Source organism: Dipodomys ordii, unplaced genomic scaffold, assembly GCF_000151885.1.
Source record: "Dipodomys ordii isolate 6190 unplaced genomic scaffold, Dord_2.0 Scaffold88, whole genome shotgun sequence".
Lineage (NCBI taxonomy): Eukaryota > Metazoa > Chordata > Mammalia > Rodentia > Heteromyidae > Dipodomys > Dipodomys ordii.
Genome location: NW_012267304.1, coordinates 2,207,645 through 2,227,610, shown reverse-complemented (window position 1 = coordinate 2,227,610; position 19,966 = coordinate 2,207,645). Strand labels below are relative to the sequence as shown.

General features: G+C 36.5%; 1 protein-coding gene across 1 annotated transcript in view; it reads right to left on the bottom strand.

The window, feature by feature from the left end:
* The window catches only part of Rnf128 (ring finger protein 128, E3 ubiquitin protein ligase), a 65,473-nt gene that overhangs the window by 24,387 nt on the left and 21,120 nt on the right, over nt 1-19,966 (bottom strand). The window contains exon 2 of the mRNA XM_013025897.1: nt 6,671-6,918. Coding sequence (XP_012881351.1) covers nt 6,671-6,918 — 248 coding nt within the window. The remainder of the gene's footprint in view (nt 1-6,670; nt 6,919-19,966) is intronic.

The window sequence follows — 19,966 nt, the reverse complement described above, 5'->3', positions numbered from 1 at the left end:
ATCTTGTTTAAAATTTTTCTACCCCAGACACAGGGATGATGTATATTCTTATGTATCTTTTATAATGTGCCAAGCCATAACATCTGAGAGCTCATCTGAGTAGCCATCAAAACATATGGGTACACAATTACTAGTGTACCTGACATTATGTACTATGCATTCTAATATTCAGAAGGAAGGAATTCCTGAACATATTATTTTCCCCCAGTATCTTAATAAAGGAAAGTTTCTATAACTCTAATAATTATTTGTACCAGTAAAACACAAATTACGTATTAAATGATCATTGATAGTCATATAGATCATATGAATCAAGCTCTACATGTTAAAAACAAATCAGAAGTCATGAAAATCTATATGATTTTATAGTTCACTTAAGTATTTATAAGTGAAAGTAATTATTGATTATTTATTAGGTCATTTTGTTACCAAAGGATAAAGAGATATAAATCACTAAGTAGTAAAAAATGTCCTATTAAATGCTTTCTCTAATAGACAAGAATATTTAATATCATTCTTTTTCATTTCTAAAACAATTTTTGAGCCACCTAATATTTTATAAGGGAGTCAACAACACAAGATGGAAGAAAGACAGCCTCTTCAACCAATGACAGAACTGGCTATACACATGCAGAAAACTAAAGTTAGATCCTTCTATATAACCTGCACCAGAATCGATTACAAATGGATCAAAGACCTCAATGTAAGATCAGATATCCTGAAAACATTACAGGAAGGGTTAGGGGAAACACTAGGGCTCCTTGTCATGGATGAAATTTCTTAAATAGAGATCCAGAATCACAACAAATCAAAGAAAGACTAAATGGGATTACATCAAATTGAACGGGTTTTGCATGGTAAAGGACATAGCTAGTAAGATAAAAAGCCCACAGAATGGGAGAAGATCTTTACTAGCTATGCATCAGACAAGGCCTCGTATCTGAAATATACTCAGTGCTCAAAAAATTAATCCCCCCAAAAAGCAAATCCTTAAAGAAACAACAAGCCAATTAATAAATGGACTAAAGACTTAAAGAGAGACTTCTCTAGAGAAGAAATAAGAATGGCCAATAGACACATGAAGAGATGTTTGACATCTCTGGCCATAAAAGAAATGCAAATGAAAACAACATGATATGCCACCTTACCTCAATTACAATGGCCATTATCAAGAAAACTAACAATAGCAGATGCTGGAAGGGCTGTGGCCAAAAGGGAACACTACTACACTGTTGGTGGGAATGTAAACTTGTTCAACGACTCTGAAAAGCAGTATGGAGATTCCTCAAAAGACTACACATAGAGCTTCCCTATGATCCAGCAATCCCACTCCTGGGCATTTCCCAAATGACCACAAACCATGTTACACCAGCACAAGCATGTTCATTGCAGCCTTGTTTACTATAGCCAAGATATAGAATCAAACCAGATGATCCTTGGTAGATGAATGGAACAAGAAAATATGATATATATACACAATGGAATTCTATGCTTCCATCAGAAAGTATGACATTGCCCATTCATAAGGAGATAGAAAGACGGGAAAATTATACTAAGCGAAGAGAGACCCAAACAAACATAGGCTGCCTGGTTTCCCTCATTTGTAATAATTATATTGTGCCTATACATCTTCAAGTAAATCCAGTGGATAGTAAAAGACAATTACACTTGGATATGGTTAATTAAAATGCAGTCTAAACATTTACACAATGAGAACAAAGGAGGATATTCTCAGGAGAGGATCACAAAGGCTCAATAGCTATGTGCATATGAACATATAAAATGATGCTTATTGAAACGAACTCCAAGAAATGTAAGTGAGAGTTGTTTTTTGTATTGTTGTACTGCTTGCACTTCTTTTTCTTATTTTATTTTATTTTCTTGTAAAGAGGCTGTACAGAGAGGTTACAGTTACATTAGTAAGGTAATGAGTACATATAATGTCAGGCATTATTACTGTGTTTCTTTTTCTTTCTTTCCTTTTTTTCCTTTGCTTTACTCCCTTCTGTTGCTGATTTTATTTCAGTACCTTTTGTTTTGTATATAAGTTTATTTGATTTGGGGAGGGGAAGGAAAAACACAGAAATTGTGGGACAAAAGGTGAACCATTTCAGCAGTGAAACCCACTAGACTGTATGTTGGGAATGAATTATACAACTTGGGGTGTAGGGAAGTGGGGAGGGGAAAACTGGGAAAAAAGGATGGAGGGGGATGACACTGTTCAATTTATATATATCTGTATATCAACTTTACGATAAATTTTAAAAATAAAAATAATAAATTTTGGCTGGTGCTTCACCACTTGAAGTATGCTTCCAGTCTAGCTTTTTTGTTGACTAATTGGAAATGGAATCTTGAAAACTTAGAGGCCCAGACCAGATTCAAACTGTGATCTTCTAGATGTCAGCCTCCCTGAGTAGCTAAAATTACATGTGTGAACCACTGGAGCCCAGCCTAATGCCATTAAAAAAAAGTTTTTGTTTATATTTTTGTTTATGTGGTACCAAAGAAATGAACCTAGGGCCTCATGCAGTCTAGGCTTGCACTCTACCACTAAGCCACATTCCCAGCCCCCTAATGCTATTTTTGAACAATGTTACAGAGGTTAATTTTCTATGTGTGCTAGTACCATGAACTCAGGTCCTGGGCACTATTCCTTAGGTTTTGCTCAAGGCTAGAACTCTACCAACTGAACCACAGCTCTTGTTCCAGCTTTTACTTTTTGGCAGTTAATTGGAGGTCAGAGTCTCATGGACTTTCCTGCCAGGTTTGGCAGGAAAACTGTGATCATCAGCTCTTAGCTTCTTTATTAGCTAGAATTACAGATGTTGAGCCACCGGCACCTGGCTCAGATGTTAATTTTTATAAAATAAATTACAAATTGAAATTTTCTTTTTTTGGGGGGGGGTCTGATCATGGGGCCTGAACTCTGGGCCTGGGAACTGTCCCTCAGCTTTTCAGCTCAAGGCTATCGCTCTACCACTTGAGCCACAGCGCCACTTCCAGCTTTTTTCTTTTTGCTTATGTGGTGCTGAGGAATCGAACCCAGGGCCTCAGGCATGCAAGGCAAGCACTCTACCACTGAGCCACCTTCCCAGCCCCCAAACTGAAATTTTCTTGAATGGTAAGATTAGTGCTAAATGTTTAATGATGCCAAAGTCCTTTAAAAACTTTATACTTTATACTGAGTTTATAGATTATAGCACTACCATTAATATACAAGAATCAAAATTCTTGTCACTATAACTATAACCTTTGCTATATTGGATAGCAATTTCTTTCCAAACTCAGAGATGAAGACAGCATGATATTCACAAATATAAAATATTAACATGGTGTAAAACTATGGAGTAGCTGGCATATGAATTCTACACATCTTTTGAGCACAGCTAGTAACAGGATCAACCTACTACCAAAGTGATAAGATGCTTATCTGAGGAAAAAGACAGAACTCAATTAACTTTAAACACTGAGATAACATCTTTTATTACCAGTTTCTGGTATCTAATCTTTTATTGGGCTTTTGTGTTAATATTTGAATTTTTCATCTACTCCTAAATTCAGTGCACTCTGAACTAAATTGGATTTGCTTTTTTGAAGGAAAAGTACATGAAATGGCCAGACATGCATTGTCTCTGGAGGAATTTCTCAGTACAAATGAAAATATATTCTGTTGATGCTGCTACAAAATCATCTGAGAGCATTCAAGCTCTACTGAGCACTTGGAGAAGTGGAACACTCTGGTGTTGGGTTGAGAATACTTGAAGGCAAGAGAATGATGTAAAGGAATAATAATTATGGCAACATAGACCTGAGCAGATACAATGGTAGTAGGATGCAATACTCAGATTCTGTACATATAATGAGTGTCAAACCAACAATATTTGCTGATGTCAGTTACATGGGAAGTGAGAAAAAAGGAAGAATAAAGAATAACTCCAAGATTCCTGGATAGAGGTCAAAAGAAATTCTTTAGAAAATGGGTATAATGATAGTGTATTTTTGTGATGATGGTGAAGATATAGAGGAAATGGTGACATTACTAAAAGTAGAAGTCTGAGTCAAGACAATTGCTGGAATTATGTATTCAAAAGACAAAATGGAGCTGATGGCTCATGCCTGTAATCATAGCTACTGAGGTGGCTGAGATCTGAGGATCACAGTTTAAAGCCAGCCTGGGCAGGAAAGTCCATGAGACTCTACAGAGCGGCTCAGGGACAGAGCTCAGGCCCAGAATTCAAGCCCCACGACTGGCAAAAAAAAAAAAAAGACAAAATGAGGTCTTGTGCATGAGGAAGAGAGTTGATTATTGCAAAGCAACTGTTCATACACAGGAACAGAAAACAATCAGAGGAGCAGGATAGAGACTCAGATAGAGATAGGCCAGTAAATGGGAAAGTACTCTTTTCATGGCTTCAAAAAAATTTTTAGTGGCATAAGATACAAGTTGATAGTAGAATTGTAGGAGGTATTGGAGGTCTATAGTATTGTATAATAGTAATTCAGTAGTACAATAAATAGCTAAGATAACATAATATGTTTCAAGAGTAGCATTAAGATTCATCTCAGGATTGTGGTTATAAATGTAAATTGAGACCAGTCAGTATAGCTTAAGTGTTTTTCTGTGATTTCAGCTATGTGAGGTAGAGACACAATTTATTGGGAAGTAGATTTCAACCAGAGCTGGATTTTTTTAGGTTATTACTATCTTCCAGAGTTGGATTTTGCCAACTAGTATATACAACTTTCCAAATTCATAGCTTCTGCTATGAATGGATACAAATAAATTCAGAAGCCTGGCACCGGTGGCTCACACCTGTAATCCTAGCTACTCAGGAGGCTGAGATCTGAGGATCATGGTTCAAAGCCAGCCCAGGCAGGGAAGTCCGTAAGACTGTTAACTCCAATAAACCACTAGAAAACCGGAAGTGGTGCTGTGGCTCAAGTGGTACAGCCCTTGCCTTGAGCTGAAGAGCACAGGGATAATGCCCAAGACCAGAGTTCAAGCCCCATGACTGACAAAAAAATAAAAATAAATAAATAAATAAATTCAGATTACAAACTCTGACATAAAAAAATAAAAATAAATAAATAAATGCAGATTACAAACCCTGACATCTCTCTTGAACATATATACAGGCTTTCATTTTCTTGCAATAATTCCCTCCAAAATATCAGATACGAACCACTGATATATCATTTACATTGAATTAGATATTGTAAATAATCTACAGATGATTTAAAATGTCTAAGAGGATACATATAAGTTATATGCAAAAGCAACAGCATTTTACATAGAGGACTTGTGCATGTGTAGATTTTGGTATTTGTTGGAAGATCTTAGAATCAATTTCCCATGACTACCCCAGGAATGACTCTGTAACAAAGAGATTGAACAGCCAAAGAAATTGAGTTGTATACATGGGAGTGACCACAGAGTTAGTAAGGAGAAAAGTGAGGGTAGGGGCAGGGGCAGTAAAGAACTGTTTAAAGATGTCAGGATCAGGCTACTGAATTATAGGTAATTCCCTATTCAATAACACTTTGATGCTTTTGCTCTGCAAAAGCATGTTTTGTATCCTTTATAGATCAGTGTTAAAAGATGATAGAAAACAGGAACATATGACTTGGCATGAAGCCTAGCATGGTATTATGCATGATTAGAACTTTAAACATACCTGGTCATGAAATTCAGCTGTGTCATTTTTCAATCCAGCATACACATATGCATATAAATGTAACATGGGAGGGGGCACCTTTGGGCAATGACTACAGTTACTTTTGTATAGTGTGTGTGTGTGTGTGTGTGTGTGTGTGTGTGTGCGCGCGCGCGCATGCGCGCGTGTGCTGGTCCCAGGACTTGAATTCAGGGCCTTTAGCTTTTTTTGCTCAAGGGAGGTTCTACTACTTTAGCCACAGCTCCGCTTCCAGCTTTTTTTGGGGCAGTTAATTGGAGAGCAGAGTCTCATAGACTTTCCTGCCCTGTTGGCTTCAAACCACATGCCACAGATCAGCTTCCTGAGTAGCTAGGATTACAGGCAAGAGCCACTGGTGCCCAGCTATTTTGGAGTTTATGAAGGTTTTTTTTTCCTCTGTACTTTTTAATTCTTAAATTTCCCTAATTGAGCATTAAATGTTTTTGTTTTTGTTTTGTTTTGTTTTTTTTGGGTCCAGTTGTGGGGCCTGAACTCTGGGTCTGGACACTGTCCCTCAGCTCTTCAGCTCAAGGCTAGCACTCTACCACTTGAGCCACAGCGCCACTTTGGCTTTTTTCTTTTTGCTTATGTGGTGCTGAGGAATCGAACCCAGGGCCTCAGGCATGCAAGGCAAGCACTCTACCACTGAGCCACCTTCCCAGCCCTAAATGTTTTTATAATTTAAAAATGTTTTTTAAAAGGACTTATGTATTTACACCCACTTGTAATTAAATACTAGCTGTGTTCTTGGCTGAAGTTTTAAAGACTTAGTCAGGCAGAATTAAGTTACTTGACAAGTGATAGGAAATAAAAGATTTGAGAAGATGGAAGTTGACATATTTTTTTAAATGACCAGATAGACATAGACATAGATTTTGGTCTAGCAACTAAAGTATAATAAAATGCCTGACAATGAAATTATCATTAAAATATTAAAAATATTTTAACTTTGGAAAAAAGGAATATTGACAAACCTGCTTCCTGCTTTGAGCTCTTGCATTCCGTAGTCTTCGTGCAGAATAAAAGATAAAATAGCCCACAGTTGCTGCAGTAATAATGAAAAAGGACACGGAAACGAAGAAAATTGAATAGTGATTCACCCAAGGGCCATGTTTTTTCCCTACTTCGATGACCATTGTTACTTGGATGCCTCTTTGAATAGAATGTAGAATTTTTGTTCCTTTTAGATTGCCAATCATGATTGCAACAATGTCTCCTGCACCTGTAAAAGAAAGTGAATCCAGTTTTACTTTAATATTCTTAATTTAAAATCCAATTGTTAACCCAATTTACAATGAGACCAAATGAGGCAAAAGGATATACCTTCATTCAATGAGCATTTATCAGATACCTACTACAGGAGATATAAATGTGCATGAAACTGGGTTTCTGATCCGTAGAAGCTCATAATTGAGTAAAAAATCTATTATTCCCATGTTTTCACTGTATTGGATGTTGGTATAATTTGAGGAGGGGAAGGGAAAAAGCTTGTTTAAATAGGGACACAGGTCGACCCATTGCAACAATGAGATGTACAAGATGTTATGTTGAAAAATGAACTTTACAACTTTGGCGGGATGGGGGGGAGATGGGAGGGGAGGGCAGGGATGGTAAGGGGAAACAAAGGAGGAGGTAACAATGCTTGATAAGAAATATACTCATTACTTTGCTCATGTAATTGTAACCCCTCTGTGTATGGTATTTTCATAATAAAAAACTTATTAATAGAAAAAAATAAAAAAGAATCTATTATGTAAAATAGATACCTCCCCTCTATTCAGATTAATTACCAGTCACTCAACAATATTGCCTTTGGGCAGTACAATGAAGGCTTGCTTATTGACAAATAGTACCTTGGATGATAGAAAATAGAACTTAAATCTTAGGGAATCTGAGATTTGGGAAACAGAAAAACATGTAGCTATATATTTTCCAGTTTATAAGGTGATGGGTTATCATATGCACCCACTACTCACAAGTACAAGTATTAAAGTATCAGGATAGTAATCTGAGACAACACAAATGTCCCATTTTTCTTTTTTTTTCTAGCTTTATTTTTTTAATTTTATTTTATTTGTGAACGTGCTGTACAGAGGAGTTACAATTACATGGGCAGGATAATGCATACATTTCTTACCAAGCATTGCAGCCTCCTCCTTTGTTTACCCTTCACATCCCTTCCCAGCCTCCCCCCTCCCCCCCAATCCCAATCCTTCTCCTTCCCCCCCTTCCCCCCCCCCCCCGCACCGACGTTGTAAAGCTCGTTTTGGACATGACAACTTGTACTTCTCATTGTTGCAACAGGTCCACCTGTAAAATGTTCCATTTTTCTATATCTTCAAAAGCAATGTAGAGGTTGTTCAAGATACTTGGGAAGAGGAAGATCAAGGAGATGGTGGCAGGGGAGGGACAAGGGAGGGAAATGATTATGATTGAATATGATTAAAGTAGATTTTAATACATGTGTGAGAATGTTGTAATGGGTCATGTTATTTTTACAATTAATATATGCTATTAAAAATTAAAGAATGAAAAATTTGTTCAAGGTGCTCTGTGTTTTACATAGATCTGATCAGGTTAGCAATTGATAGAAAGGTATTTTTCTGCCTAGGGGTTATAGCTAAGAGGTAGAGCAGTTATCTAGCATTTTCAGGGCCATGGGTTTGATTCCCAGCACTACAAAGAATAAACAAAAACAGAAATATTCAATTAAGGACAAGCATGAAATCAGACTAATTTTATTACTACAAGTCCAATGTCTATAATAACATCTTTTTGTTCCCAAATATATGCTTTTCTTGGAAAAATGACATTGTTCCCAATGCTCTGAGACTATCATATTGTTCATTCCATTCCAATGCTTATCAAGACTTATATTCCTCCTACTTTATATGACTCAAGATCAATACACTTAGGCAAATAATAGAGCTCTTTGAATGCTAAGGTATTGCCAGCCTGAGAAACTTCCCATTGGTATTAGGTTTAAACCCGAATCTAGGTTAATGATCAAACTCTGATCTGCAATAAGCAACCACACACAAACAAGAATCTAAAAAGACCTTTAGACAAGAATTTAAACATAAAAGTACAATTCTAAAATACTATTGATATTTCCAAAGATCAAATTAAGGGTATAAATCTTAAATGCTAATATACATTGTAGAATTTCTGTATAAGTAATTGCTTATAGTCAAAATAGTCAAAATCTTCAATAGTCAAAATCTTCAAAAGATCAGGCCACAAAGAAATATCTCATAGTACATATTTTTGATCTTCTTCTTACTTGGAGTTATTATTTTCCATATATATATATATATATATATATATTTAAGGGGTCTCATTTATAGATCCTTAAAGACTATTTTTACATATGGAGCCATTTAGTTAAACTCTCTTCTAACTCTACTAATTTGTGATCATTCAGTGTGATAGCAGTTAATGATGCTCTTCTTTCATTTACACGGGAAAAAAATTCAAAAGCAGTGGGAAGTGGAGTCTGAAATATAGGTATCTCCTAGTTGATCTTCTCAATGTGAATATATGACCTAAATGTTTCTGATGGGTCTGGAGAACTGGTCATTTTGCAAGAGGGTGACTTTTTTTCAATTTATGGGCTTTACATTTCTAGCTATGACACTTCAAGCACAGACATTATTTATCTTTATTACTGCAGACATTATTTGCCTTTGTTACTATATGCCACTTTTCAAGATAAGGTGTAGTTATAGAGTTGTAATTAGGGTTTGGGGAGTGACTCCATTGATAGAGCAACTGTCTAGTACATCTGAGTTCATACTTCAGCTTGCACACACACACAAACACACACACACACACACACACACACAAACTAGCAGGAGGCTGAATAGCTGAGATCTAAGGTTGATATTTGAGGCTAGTTCAGGAAGACAAATCTAGGAGAAGCCATCTTCAATTAACTAGCAAAAATTTATAGGTCTAACTCAAGTGGTAGAGTGCCAGCTATGAGTAAAAAAGCCAGGCAGAGTGCAATGCTCTGAGTTCAAGCTCCAATACTGGCACAAAAAAGAGAAAAACATATACCCAATATATCAAGCTTTTAATTTTTGATACTATAAGCTGTATAATACTTGAACACAGATAATTATAAAATTGGAGCTTTGGAATATGCAACATTTTTAAGTATTTCTTTTTTTTTTACTCTGTGGATATTTATTCTACTTCAAGTAACAAAACCTACGAAGTCCTGTGTTGTAATGTACAGTGATATAACACTCTGCAATACAAAATACAATGTACAGAAATTTCTATCAAGTAAACCTAAAGAAACACACTTGATTTTTACACTTGGGTATTTAAATTAGAAAAATTTGCTTTATACGTAAAAAAATCTGTGCATCATATTAGATGTTGCAACTTTCACTCACTTCAATGTTATTTAGCTACTGACACTTGGCGTGTATCACCAGACAGTCCAAAGCGCTGTCAATGTTTTCTCAACTGAAAATCTGTGCTATAAAGTGAAAAATCTGTAGTGATGTACAATGGAATAAAAGACCTCAAAGAACAAATGAAATTTTTAAAGTATTTCTTAAGTCACAGATATGGCCTTCAGATATGTTTTTGCTTAAGAGAAACTAGGTTTTCCTTCTTTTACAAGATATGAGGTGGGTGGCAGGGGAATATATTGACCATTGTGGTAAGAGATTACAACAAGGCAAGTCAAGAAATGTGCATTGTTTACATAGCAGGAACAGTGCTGTATTATCTCTCCACAATCCATATTCATACATGCTATATGTAGTCTAACAATAAAAACATGTCTTACTTATGTAACTGCAACCCCCCAACACATAACCTTTTCAATTAAAAAAGAAAATTAAAAAAACCCAAAGAATCATCTTTCTAATCATATAAAAGATGTATTTTCAAGTATTAGGATATAGCTACTCCCCTTCCCAAACCCTTGCAGTACTGCTCCCTTCCAGTGATCCCAGTCAGTTAATAACACCAAAAGCCTTTTGATCACCTGTTTTAGTAAGCACAGAATCATAAGAGTTTTCTTTTGTTTATATTTATTTGTGCATATACAATGGCTTGACCTCAGAGCCTCTACCACACCTCCAGTTCTGACTTTTTTGGCTGGTTAATTGGAGCTAAAAGTCTGTTGAACATTTCTCATGGGCTGGCTCTAAAACCATGATCCTTAGATCTCAGATCTTCAGATACTCTTGAGTATCTGGTGCTGGGCTCAGAATCATGTTTGATTTTTTCATTGCTCACCTACCCACTCATAGTGATGCTATTTATTTTCTTTCTGTCTCCCATTACCAGAACCTTCTTTCTGTTCCAGTGGCATTAGTATTAGCTTTTAAAATTCCTTTGCCTAAACTATTCCAGTAACCTCAAGTAACACCTTGGTCACCATATCTCCACTATACTTGAAGTTTTGTTTATCAAATACCTTCAAGTCCAATATCCTTAAACATAGCCTCTTAAAGTTTCAGCAAAGTTTACCTTCCTATTTGCCTATTTCCATCATTTGCTTGGATCATGCTTCAACTTTGTTCAGAAACAAGATCTGACTCGTTAGCCTAGCGTGTCAAGCCTTAGATGATCTGGTCTTGACTGACTTTTGTAGCTTGGTTTATCTTCCTATATCCCCACTTCATGAATAGTGTAGTTTACTCATATCGTACTATCTATTGTAAATTACTACTCATAAACATTCTGTTCCTTCTCCTCCCTTAGCTTAAAATGTCTTGCATCTGTTCTGACAATCCTCCCTTCTTTGGTTACCTATGTTTTACTGAATATCCACCTCAAATGTTGCCCCTTAAAAATTTGGACTAATAGACAAAAAGTTTGAAAAATTGATTTGGAAAGTATGAGGTAGATTCCAAGGGTGGATACTCAAAAACATACTCACCATTATAGTTAGATGAAGTTTTAACCTAGGAAAGTCAAGTAATGTAGAATTCCCACCTTTTAAGCGAGAAAGTAAATGCTTGCTCTTTGTTACTTGTTACTTGTTTTTTGCAAGGACCTCCCTTCCCCTGGTCCTAGGACTTGACCTCAGGACCTGGGTGCTATCCCTTGGCTTTTTTACTCAAGGTGGCACTCTACTGGTTGAGCCACAGCTTTACTTTTAGTCTTTGTGTGGTTAATTGAGGTAAGAGTCTCAAAGACTTTCCTCCCTAGGCTGGCTTTAAACAGTGGTCCTCAGTTATTAGCCTCTTGAATAGCTAGGATAACAGGCATGAGCTACCAGGGCCTGGCTCTGACAACTATTTATAGTTTCATTTTGCTTTGCATCTCAGTTGGCAGGCTACTCCCTTTCTAAGTTCAGAACTTTTTTAGGCCAGGTGGTGTCATGCACCCTTGTAATCCCAGCTACGCAGGAAGCAGAAATAAGTGAGAATGGAAGTTTAAGGCCAGTTTGAGTAAAAGGGTAGTAAGATCATAATAAGTCAGGTATGGTAGCTCATAACTGCAATCACATAGGATGCAGAGTTGGAAGGATGGCAGTTTGAGGATAGCCCAACTAGAAAGTTAGTGAAAGTTCATCTTAGAAGAACAAGCTGGGTATGGTGACACACAGTTGACATCCTAGCTTCCCAGGATGCATAGGTAGGAGGGTTTTGGTCTGAGGTTGGCAGTGAGGTACAAGCAAGACTCTATCTGAGAAAATTGCCTTTAGGGCAGAGAATTCCACAATTAACTACAGTAATGCCTTTCTTATGTGGTACTATCAGGAGATTAGATGATTCACATAGGTAAAATTTATATGTAACAAGTACTTAATAGCTTTACACAAATAATTTTCTTTTTTGGTGGTACTAAGGCTTGCACTCAGAACCTCATGCTTTCTAGGCAGGTGCTCTACGATTTGAGTCATGCTATAAGCCCATAAAATACTTAATTTAAAAATAAACTTAAAATTAAAAAAAATTAAATTAAAAAAATTTAAAAAATACCATACAGAGGGGTTACAATTGCATGGGCAAGGTGATGAGTACATTTCTTTTCTTTTTTGGGGGGGGGTCCAGTCATGGGGCCTGAACTCTGGGCCTGGGCGCTGTCCCTCAGCTCTTCAGCTCAAGGCTAGCGCTCTACCACTTGAGCCATAGCGCCACTTCCGGCTTTTTTCTTTTTTCTTATGTGGTGCTGAGGAATCGAACCCAAGGCCTCATGCATGCAAGGCAAGCGCTCTACTACTGAGCCACCTTCCCAGCACGATGCGTACACTTCTTATCAAGCATTGTAGCCTCCTCCTTTGTTTCCCCTTCCCATCCCTTCCCATTTCCCCCCCACCCTCTTACCCCCCCCACCCCCCCTTTCCCCTTCCCCCTCTTTCCCCTTCCCTACCCCCACCCCCACCCCTGGCCTTGCTTTGTATGTCCTACCCCCACGATATAACCCCTGTTTCCACTGTATTTGATGTTGGTATACTTTGTGGAGGGGAAGGGAAAAAAATTGTTTAAATAGGGATAGAGGTGGACCCATTGCAACAATGAGATGTACAAGATGTTATGTCGAAAAATGAACTTTACAAAATACTTAATTTTAACAACTTTTATGCAAGAAAATTATTAAGAGCAAAGATATAATTTTAACATAGTTAAACACACTTGGCTAAGACTGAATCTTTTAAAAAGCATGTACAAGCAGCCCTATATAGACTAGTCTATAGATGAACAAAAATATACTAAGCACAAAAAGAATATATACATATATATGTTATGTATATTATATATAGTCCTGGGTCTTGAAATCTGGGCTTGGGAGCTGTCCTTGAGCTTTTGTGCTCAAGGTTAGTACTCTCTCACTTGAATCACAGGTCAACTTCAGGCTTTTTTTGTGGTTAATTAGAGGTAAGAGTCTCACAGACTTTCCTGCCTGGGCTGGCTTCTAACCGTGACCCTCAGATCTCAGCCTCCTGAGTAAGGAGGATTAGAGGCATGAGCCACTTGTGTTCAAAGTAGAATATTGTATGAGACTCTCTAATCAGCATTTTTTCTGCATAACAGATATGCATATCTTACATCAATTAAATTACCATCAGTGTTTTTCCTTTACAAAAATCCATATTCCTCACAGACTTAATCATCAAAGACTTGGCAATTCTTTCACATTTCCTTGAATGATTTATAAGCTAACCTCTTAGATGTTATCACTTTTGAAAAATGCTTAAATTAAATTTTAAACAAAAATTAGCAACACAATTTTATAATATATTCTGTGATGGCTTGATTGTGGTAGTTAATTTATGAAAATTGATGATTGCTTTTTATGTTGCCTAGATGCAAGGTAGTAGTAGAACACTGTTACAAGGTCTTTTGGGTTTCAGGACAATGTGTTGCAAAGTAACTCAGACTGGTTTCAAACTCACAACCCTTCTGCTTCAGTGCCTCAAGAACCATGCTTGGCTTCCTGACTTATGGTACAAGCTCTTGTTCAGGATCACAGCTTTATAAGGTCCTCACTTGTATTACCAAAACTATAGCAAAGAAAAAAACACCCCCATCTGTTAAGCTGATCCTATTATATTAAAACATTTAAATAGTTACTATAAAGGAGATGTACAGAGCTCATTACACATTTAATGTGTAGACCACTATGAATAAAGTAAATTCATCTGCTACAATCTCTACAGTTCCCAAAATATTTCATTTGAAATAGTGGGCGAGTACAGTCATAATACTCAATGTACATATATGAATATGGAACTAGGAAACTTGAGGAGATGGATAGATATCAGATAGATGGGGCTGGGCAGAATGATGTAAGAGAAAACTGATTAAGATGTAATACATACAAAATGAACATGTTAAATTGAAATCTCCTTGTACATGTATTTTAAGATAATTATAAAAAAGACTAAAACATTTTATCTTCATTTGTACTACCTTAGGTTCTTATTCTAGGAAGAACTATAATAATTTTGAATGGGCATTTTAAAATAATCAAAGACTACTCAGGCACTGGTCTCTCACACCTTTAATTTTAGCTACTCAGAAAGCTGAGATCTGAGGATCACATTTTGAAACCAGACTGGAGGGGAAAGTCTGTGATACTCTGATCTCCAATTAACCACCAAAAAGCCAGAAGTGAAGGTGTGGCAAAGTGCTAGAGCACCAGCTTTGAGTGAAAAAGCTAAAACACAGCATCCAGACCCTGAGTTCAAGTCCCAATACCAGCACAGACAGACAATAATTGAAGACTGCCTTATTTTTAAACTGGGATACATTGGTTACAATTTACTATTGACACTTGATCAACTTTGTAAGATGTTATTAAACACGGTAGTAATATTGTTTGTCCCCAATCTGTTTTTTTTTTACCAATGTCATGTCTTTGGAACTCAAATGGACCTTGAAGAACATCCAGTCTGACCCACATTTTTTGGTTATGGGGATTGAACTCAGGACCTGGGTACTGTCCCTGAGATTTTTTCCAGAAGGCTTAGTGCTCTACCACGTTGAGCCACAGTGCCACTTTTAGTTTTCTTGTGGCTAATTGGAGATAACAGTCTATCATAAACTTTCCTGCCTAGGTTGGCAGATCTCAGCCTCCTGAGTAGCTAGGATAACGGTCATGACTCACCTTCACCCAGCTCTGACCCACTTTGAATATCATGTTGGGCAATATTCTTTGAGGGACAAATATCATTACTTAACTTGTTGCTTGTAACAGTGAGTGTCCTCTCTAATTTTATCTTTTTAATCTGCTGTTGGCTCAGAAAAGACCATCAAATCTGGGTCTACAGAAAGGCTAATGCAGGCTTCCAGAGATAGAAAGCCTCAAGGCTTCAGTGCAAATACTCTTTTAAGTTTATATTGGATTTTTAGTGAAATTGTTGTTTACTTCTTGAATTGTGAGTTTTCTCTGTATAACTGAGGCCCCCAGACAAGATTTATCTATAAAGCAGGCCCCTAACATATTTAATCCTCCTGTCAATCCTATAAGGTAGGCATTGCTATTGTCCCTACTAAAGATAAAATTTAATTCCCAACACCATACAAAAAGATAAAATTGACTGACCTGCCTAGGACAATTCAACTTGTGAGTGCTAGAACTGGGTTTTGAAGCCAAAATAATTTGGCTTTAGTGCCTTTTAATAATTATTTCACACTATTTCTCTATCTTTAATAAGATCTAGAACTATTAGTGGAATTTAAAAATGAAAATTAAATAGTTTCATTCAAGGGTGCTATTTTAAAGTTTAACAACTAGTTCTCAGGGTCAGTGGCTGTCCTGATTTGTAGTGTGTACTAATTTTTAAGGTGTAAATACCTGGTCATGGTCATATAAATATGGAGTTGGGAGGGAACTGTATAACTAGTTTAGCAATCTAGCTATAACTGACATTACTTAGTCAAATGATATCCAAATACAAGTAGTATGCAATTCAAAATTTAACAAACTCATTTTGCTTATTGGCTTTTTGGGGGGTTGATACTGGGAATTGAACTCAGGGCTCTAAACTTGCTCAGTTTGCTTATTCTACTACTGGAGCCACACTTCAAGCCCTACCATTTGCTGGCTATTGTGGAGATTGAGTCTACCTCAGCTGGCTTTATACTATGCTTCATGGGATCTCAGCCTCCTGAGTAGCCAGTTTTACATAGGATAGATATTTATATCTATGATCATATCTATATATGGTCATATTTAGAACTAATACTGAACATTTAATCATCCTGATTGCCAGTGTATTGGGGAAGAAAAAGTGAAGAAAACATTTAAAACACATACAGAAAAGCAAGCAGCTGTTTTCATTTTTAGCAAGGTTTGAAAAGAATGTCAATTTTTTTTCCAAAAGGAAAAGTTAAAAATAAAATCTTTGGCCTTTGTTAAATACTGAGATAATGTTATTACCTTCCTAGAGGAAGTCAGAGAAAATTTTCAGTGTTCAGTTCAGTTGACTTTCTTTAATGAGGGGATGTCAGAGCCTCAGAAGACAAATCCAGTTAAGAAATAATCTGCACTATGGGAGACATTTTACAGTTAATATTTATTCACAATATATAGAAATTGGATCTAAGCTCATGCTGGCAGCCAACTCCTTACATTTCTTTCAAAAATCTGATGATATTAGAGTGATATAATGATATTATTTGTGAGTATAATATCATAATGATATTATTTGTGAATATGGATTCATTGAAGAAATATACATTGAGTATCAACCATGTAATAAGTTCTACGCTTCTAGACCCACATACAAAAACGTAAAATAAAGCCAAGCATCGGTGGCTCATGCCTGTAATTCTAGCTAGTCAGGAGGCTGAGATCTGAGGATCATGGTTCCAAGCCAAGCTGGACAGGAAAGTCTGTGAGATTCTTATCACCAATTAACTACTCAGAAAAAGGTGGAAGATGTGCTGTGGCTCAAGTGGTAGAGCAGTAGCCTTGAACATAAAGAGGCTAAGGGACAGCACTCAGGCCCTGAGTTCAAGCCCCAGGACTGGGAAAAAATGTAAAATAAATTCTGAAACACTTCACAACATAGGGAATGTTCTAAGCAGAATGATAGCATACTTAGGGAACCTTGATACTCAAAGAAACAGGGAGATGAGAATAGTATCTCTTTCAACCAGTGTTATTCTTTTTGTATTAGAAACGAGGAAGTATTCACAATGTTTTTTTTTAAAAAAATTATGTTTAAGTAGTTGTACAAAGAGTGACTTGTAAGTAATAGGGCAACTGAAGGTCAAGGTAGTTATTCTAAAACCAAGATCTCATTTAGTACTGCTTAGATGTCCTGATAGTAAAATGCAGTGAGAATTTGGGGAAGAACAAGAACAAGATCTAAATATGAAGAGCTTTTAATTATTCAACTTTCCCTCTATAGCCAAAACTTTTGGGGAAGTTGGGGAAAGTCAACTATTTAAAAGAAGGATATTAAAACTCGTAAGACCTACAATCTAAGTAAGAGATGTTTTCATAAAGCAAAAGAATATCCAGAATTTTAAGGTAAGTTTGTCTTTCTTACTTCAAAGTCCTGTTTTGAGACAATTTTGATTATTCTCTTTTAATTATTCCTGGTCACAGATGAACCAAATTTCAAACAGTTTTTGTGCTGTTCTGGGGCTTGAACTCAGAACCTTGGAGCTGTCCCTGAGCTTTTTCACTCAAGTCTAGTGTTCTACTACTTGAGCCATAACTCCACTTCCAGCTCCTGCTTGGGCTGGCATTGAACCACGATCCTCAGATCTCAGTTTCCAGAGTAGCTAGGATTATAGGCATGAGCTACTGGTGCCGGATTAAATTTAATATTTAAGTGGACTACTTTATACAAGTTCTCTTGATTAAAAAATGTTCTATCATTGTACTTTATCAAAGGAATATACAAATAATTTCTTCAAAATATCTGGAAAGGAATCTGACATCATTATGAAGTGTGACAGTGGCACATGCTTATAATTCCAGTTACTGAAGAAGAATTAAAAGGATCATGTTTTAAGACCACCCTTAATACAGTTAGGAATACTCTATCTCAAAAGCAAGCTGGGTGTGGAAGTATATGAATGTGTTTCCAGCTAATTGGGAGATGGAAATATAATGGTGGTCCCAGGCAAAGTCAGTATGAGACCCCTTCTGAAAAATAAAAAAGCAAAAGGCTTTGGGGCATGGCTTAAGTGGCAGAGTACTTGGCTGGCAAGTACAATGAACTGAGTTAAATCCCTATTACTAAAAAGATGTCATCATGCTCCTAAGTAGCCTTTAGTTAAAAACTTGTCTATTGCAGAATATGCAGAGTGCATGTTAGCTACTGTTTAAAACAACTATTTTTTAAGCATTCTGTTATTAAAAATAATCATTCAAAGAGAAGAGTGGTGGCAAGGAAGGTGATCAAAATCATTTTTTATCAGCATTTTTTAAAGCCGACCCATGAAACAGAAGCATACAGTCCTATGATAGAACCTTTTCTGCCCTGCATTTCCAAATGCTTCTTCTACTGGATTCTGAAAGCAACAGTGCATCAGGGAATAGAGCATACATTTGGTATAGCACAGAAAGTCTCTGGCAGAGAGAGTACTCAGGAAACAGCGGATTAAAGAGAAATAGATGCAACTCTTGAAAAGGTCACAGATGAATAAATAGTACATGAAACATCACATGTACAGATAAACAATTCCTAGAATTGTTATGAAAAACGTTTAGTCTTGCCTGAACCATTGTGATTTCTTACTAGTGGTTATATTCAACATTTCATTAAGAACCAAAAAAACTAGAGCAGCAATTCTCCAATTTTCTGGTATTGGGTTCCTCTTATACCCTTTGATGTTATTGATGATCTCAAAGAACTCTATTTAGGTAGGCTATTTCTATTGATATTTATCAGGTTAGAAATTCATACTGAAGCAATTTGAAAATATTAATTCATTGATTTAAAATAGTCATAAATACATGACAATATAATTTATATAATTTGATTTAAAATGACTACATTTCCCAAGAATGTAATATGGAAGAGTTCTACTGTTTATTATTTGGACAAATTTCTTTTTTTTTTCTTTCTTTTTTTTTTTTGGGGGGTCCGGTCGTGGGGCCTGAACTCTGGGGCCCGAACGATGTCCCTCAGCTCTTCAGCTCAAGGCTTGCACTCTACCACTTGAGCCACAGCGCCACTTCCGGCTTTTTTCTTTTTGCTTATGTGTTGCTGAGGAATCAAACCCAGGGCCTCAGGCATGCAAGGCAAGCGCTCTACCACTGAGCCACCTTCCCAGACCGGGCAAATTTCTTTAATGTCAGACTTAACAGAACTCTGCTAATGACAGATGGATAGTCATACTTGCTTCTGCATTAGCTCTATTCTGATACATTACTTTAGTTGAGCATATAAACTATATTGATAGTCACATGGGTAATCCAGTTGGAAAATTGAATGTTTCAATAGTTTTTCCATATGAATATTATCTGTGTGTACATTTCAATGATACTATATTAAAACTCAACAAATGGTAATTTCTTATCCATTACACCAAATTAAAATATAAAACTATATTAAAGCACTCTTTGTACTTGGGTTAAATGGAAATCCATTGATCTATCTTGCACATTGAATGGATATTTTTTTTCTGTTCCTAGGGTTTGAACTCAGGGCCTGGGTGCTATCTCTAAGCTTATGTGCTCAATCTAGTGCTCTATCACTTTTTTTTAATTTAATTTAATTTTATTTGTGAACATACTGTACAGAGGAGTTACAATTACATGGGCAGGATAATGCATACATTTCTTACCAAGCATTGCAGCCTCCTCCTTTGTTTACCCTTCACATCCCTTCC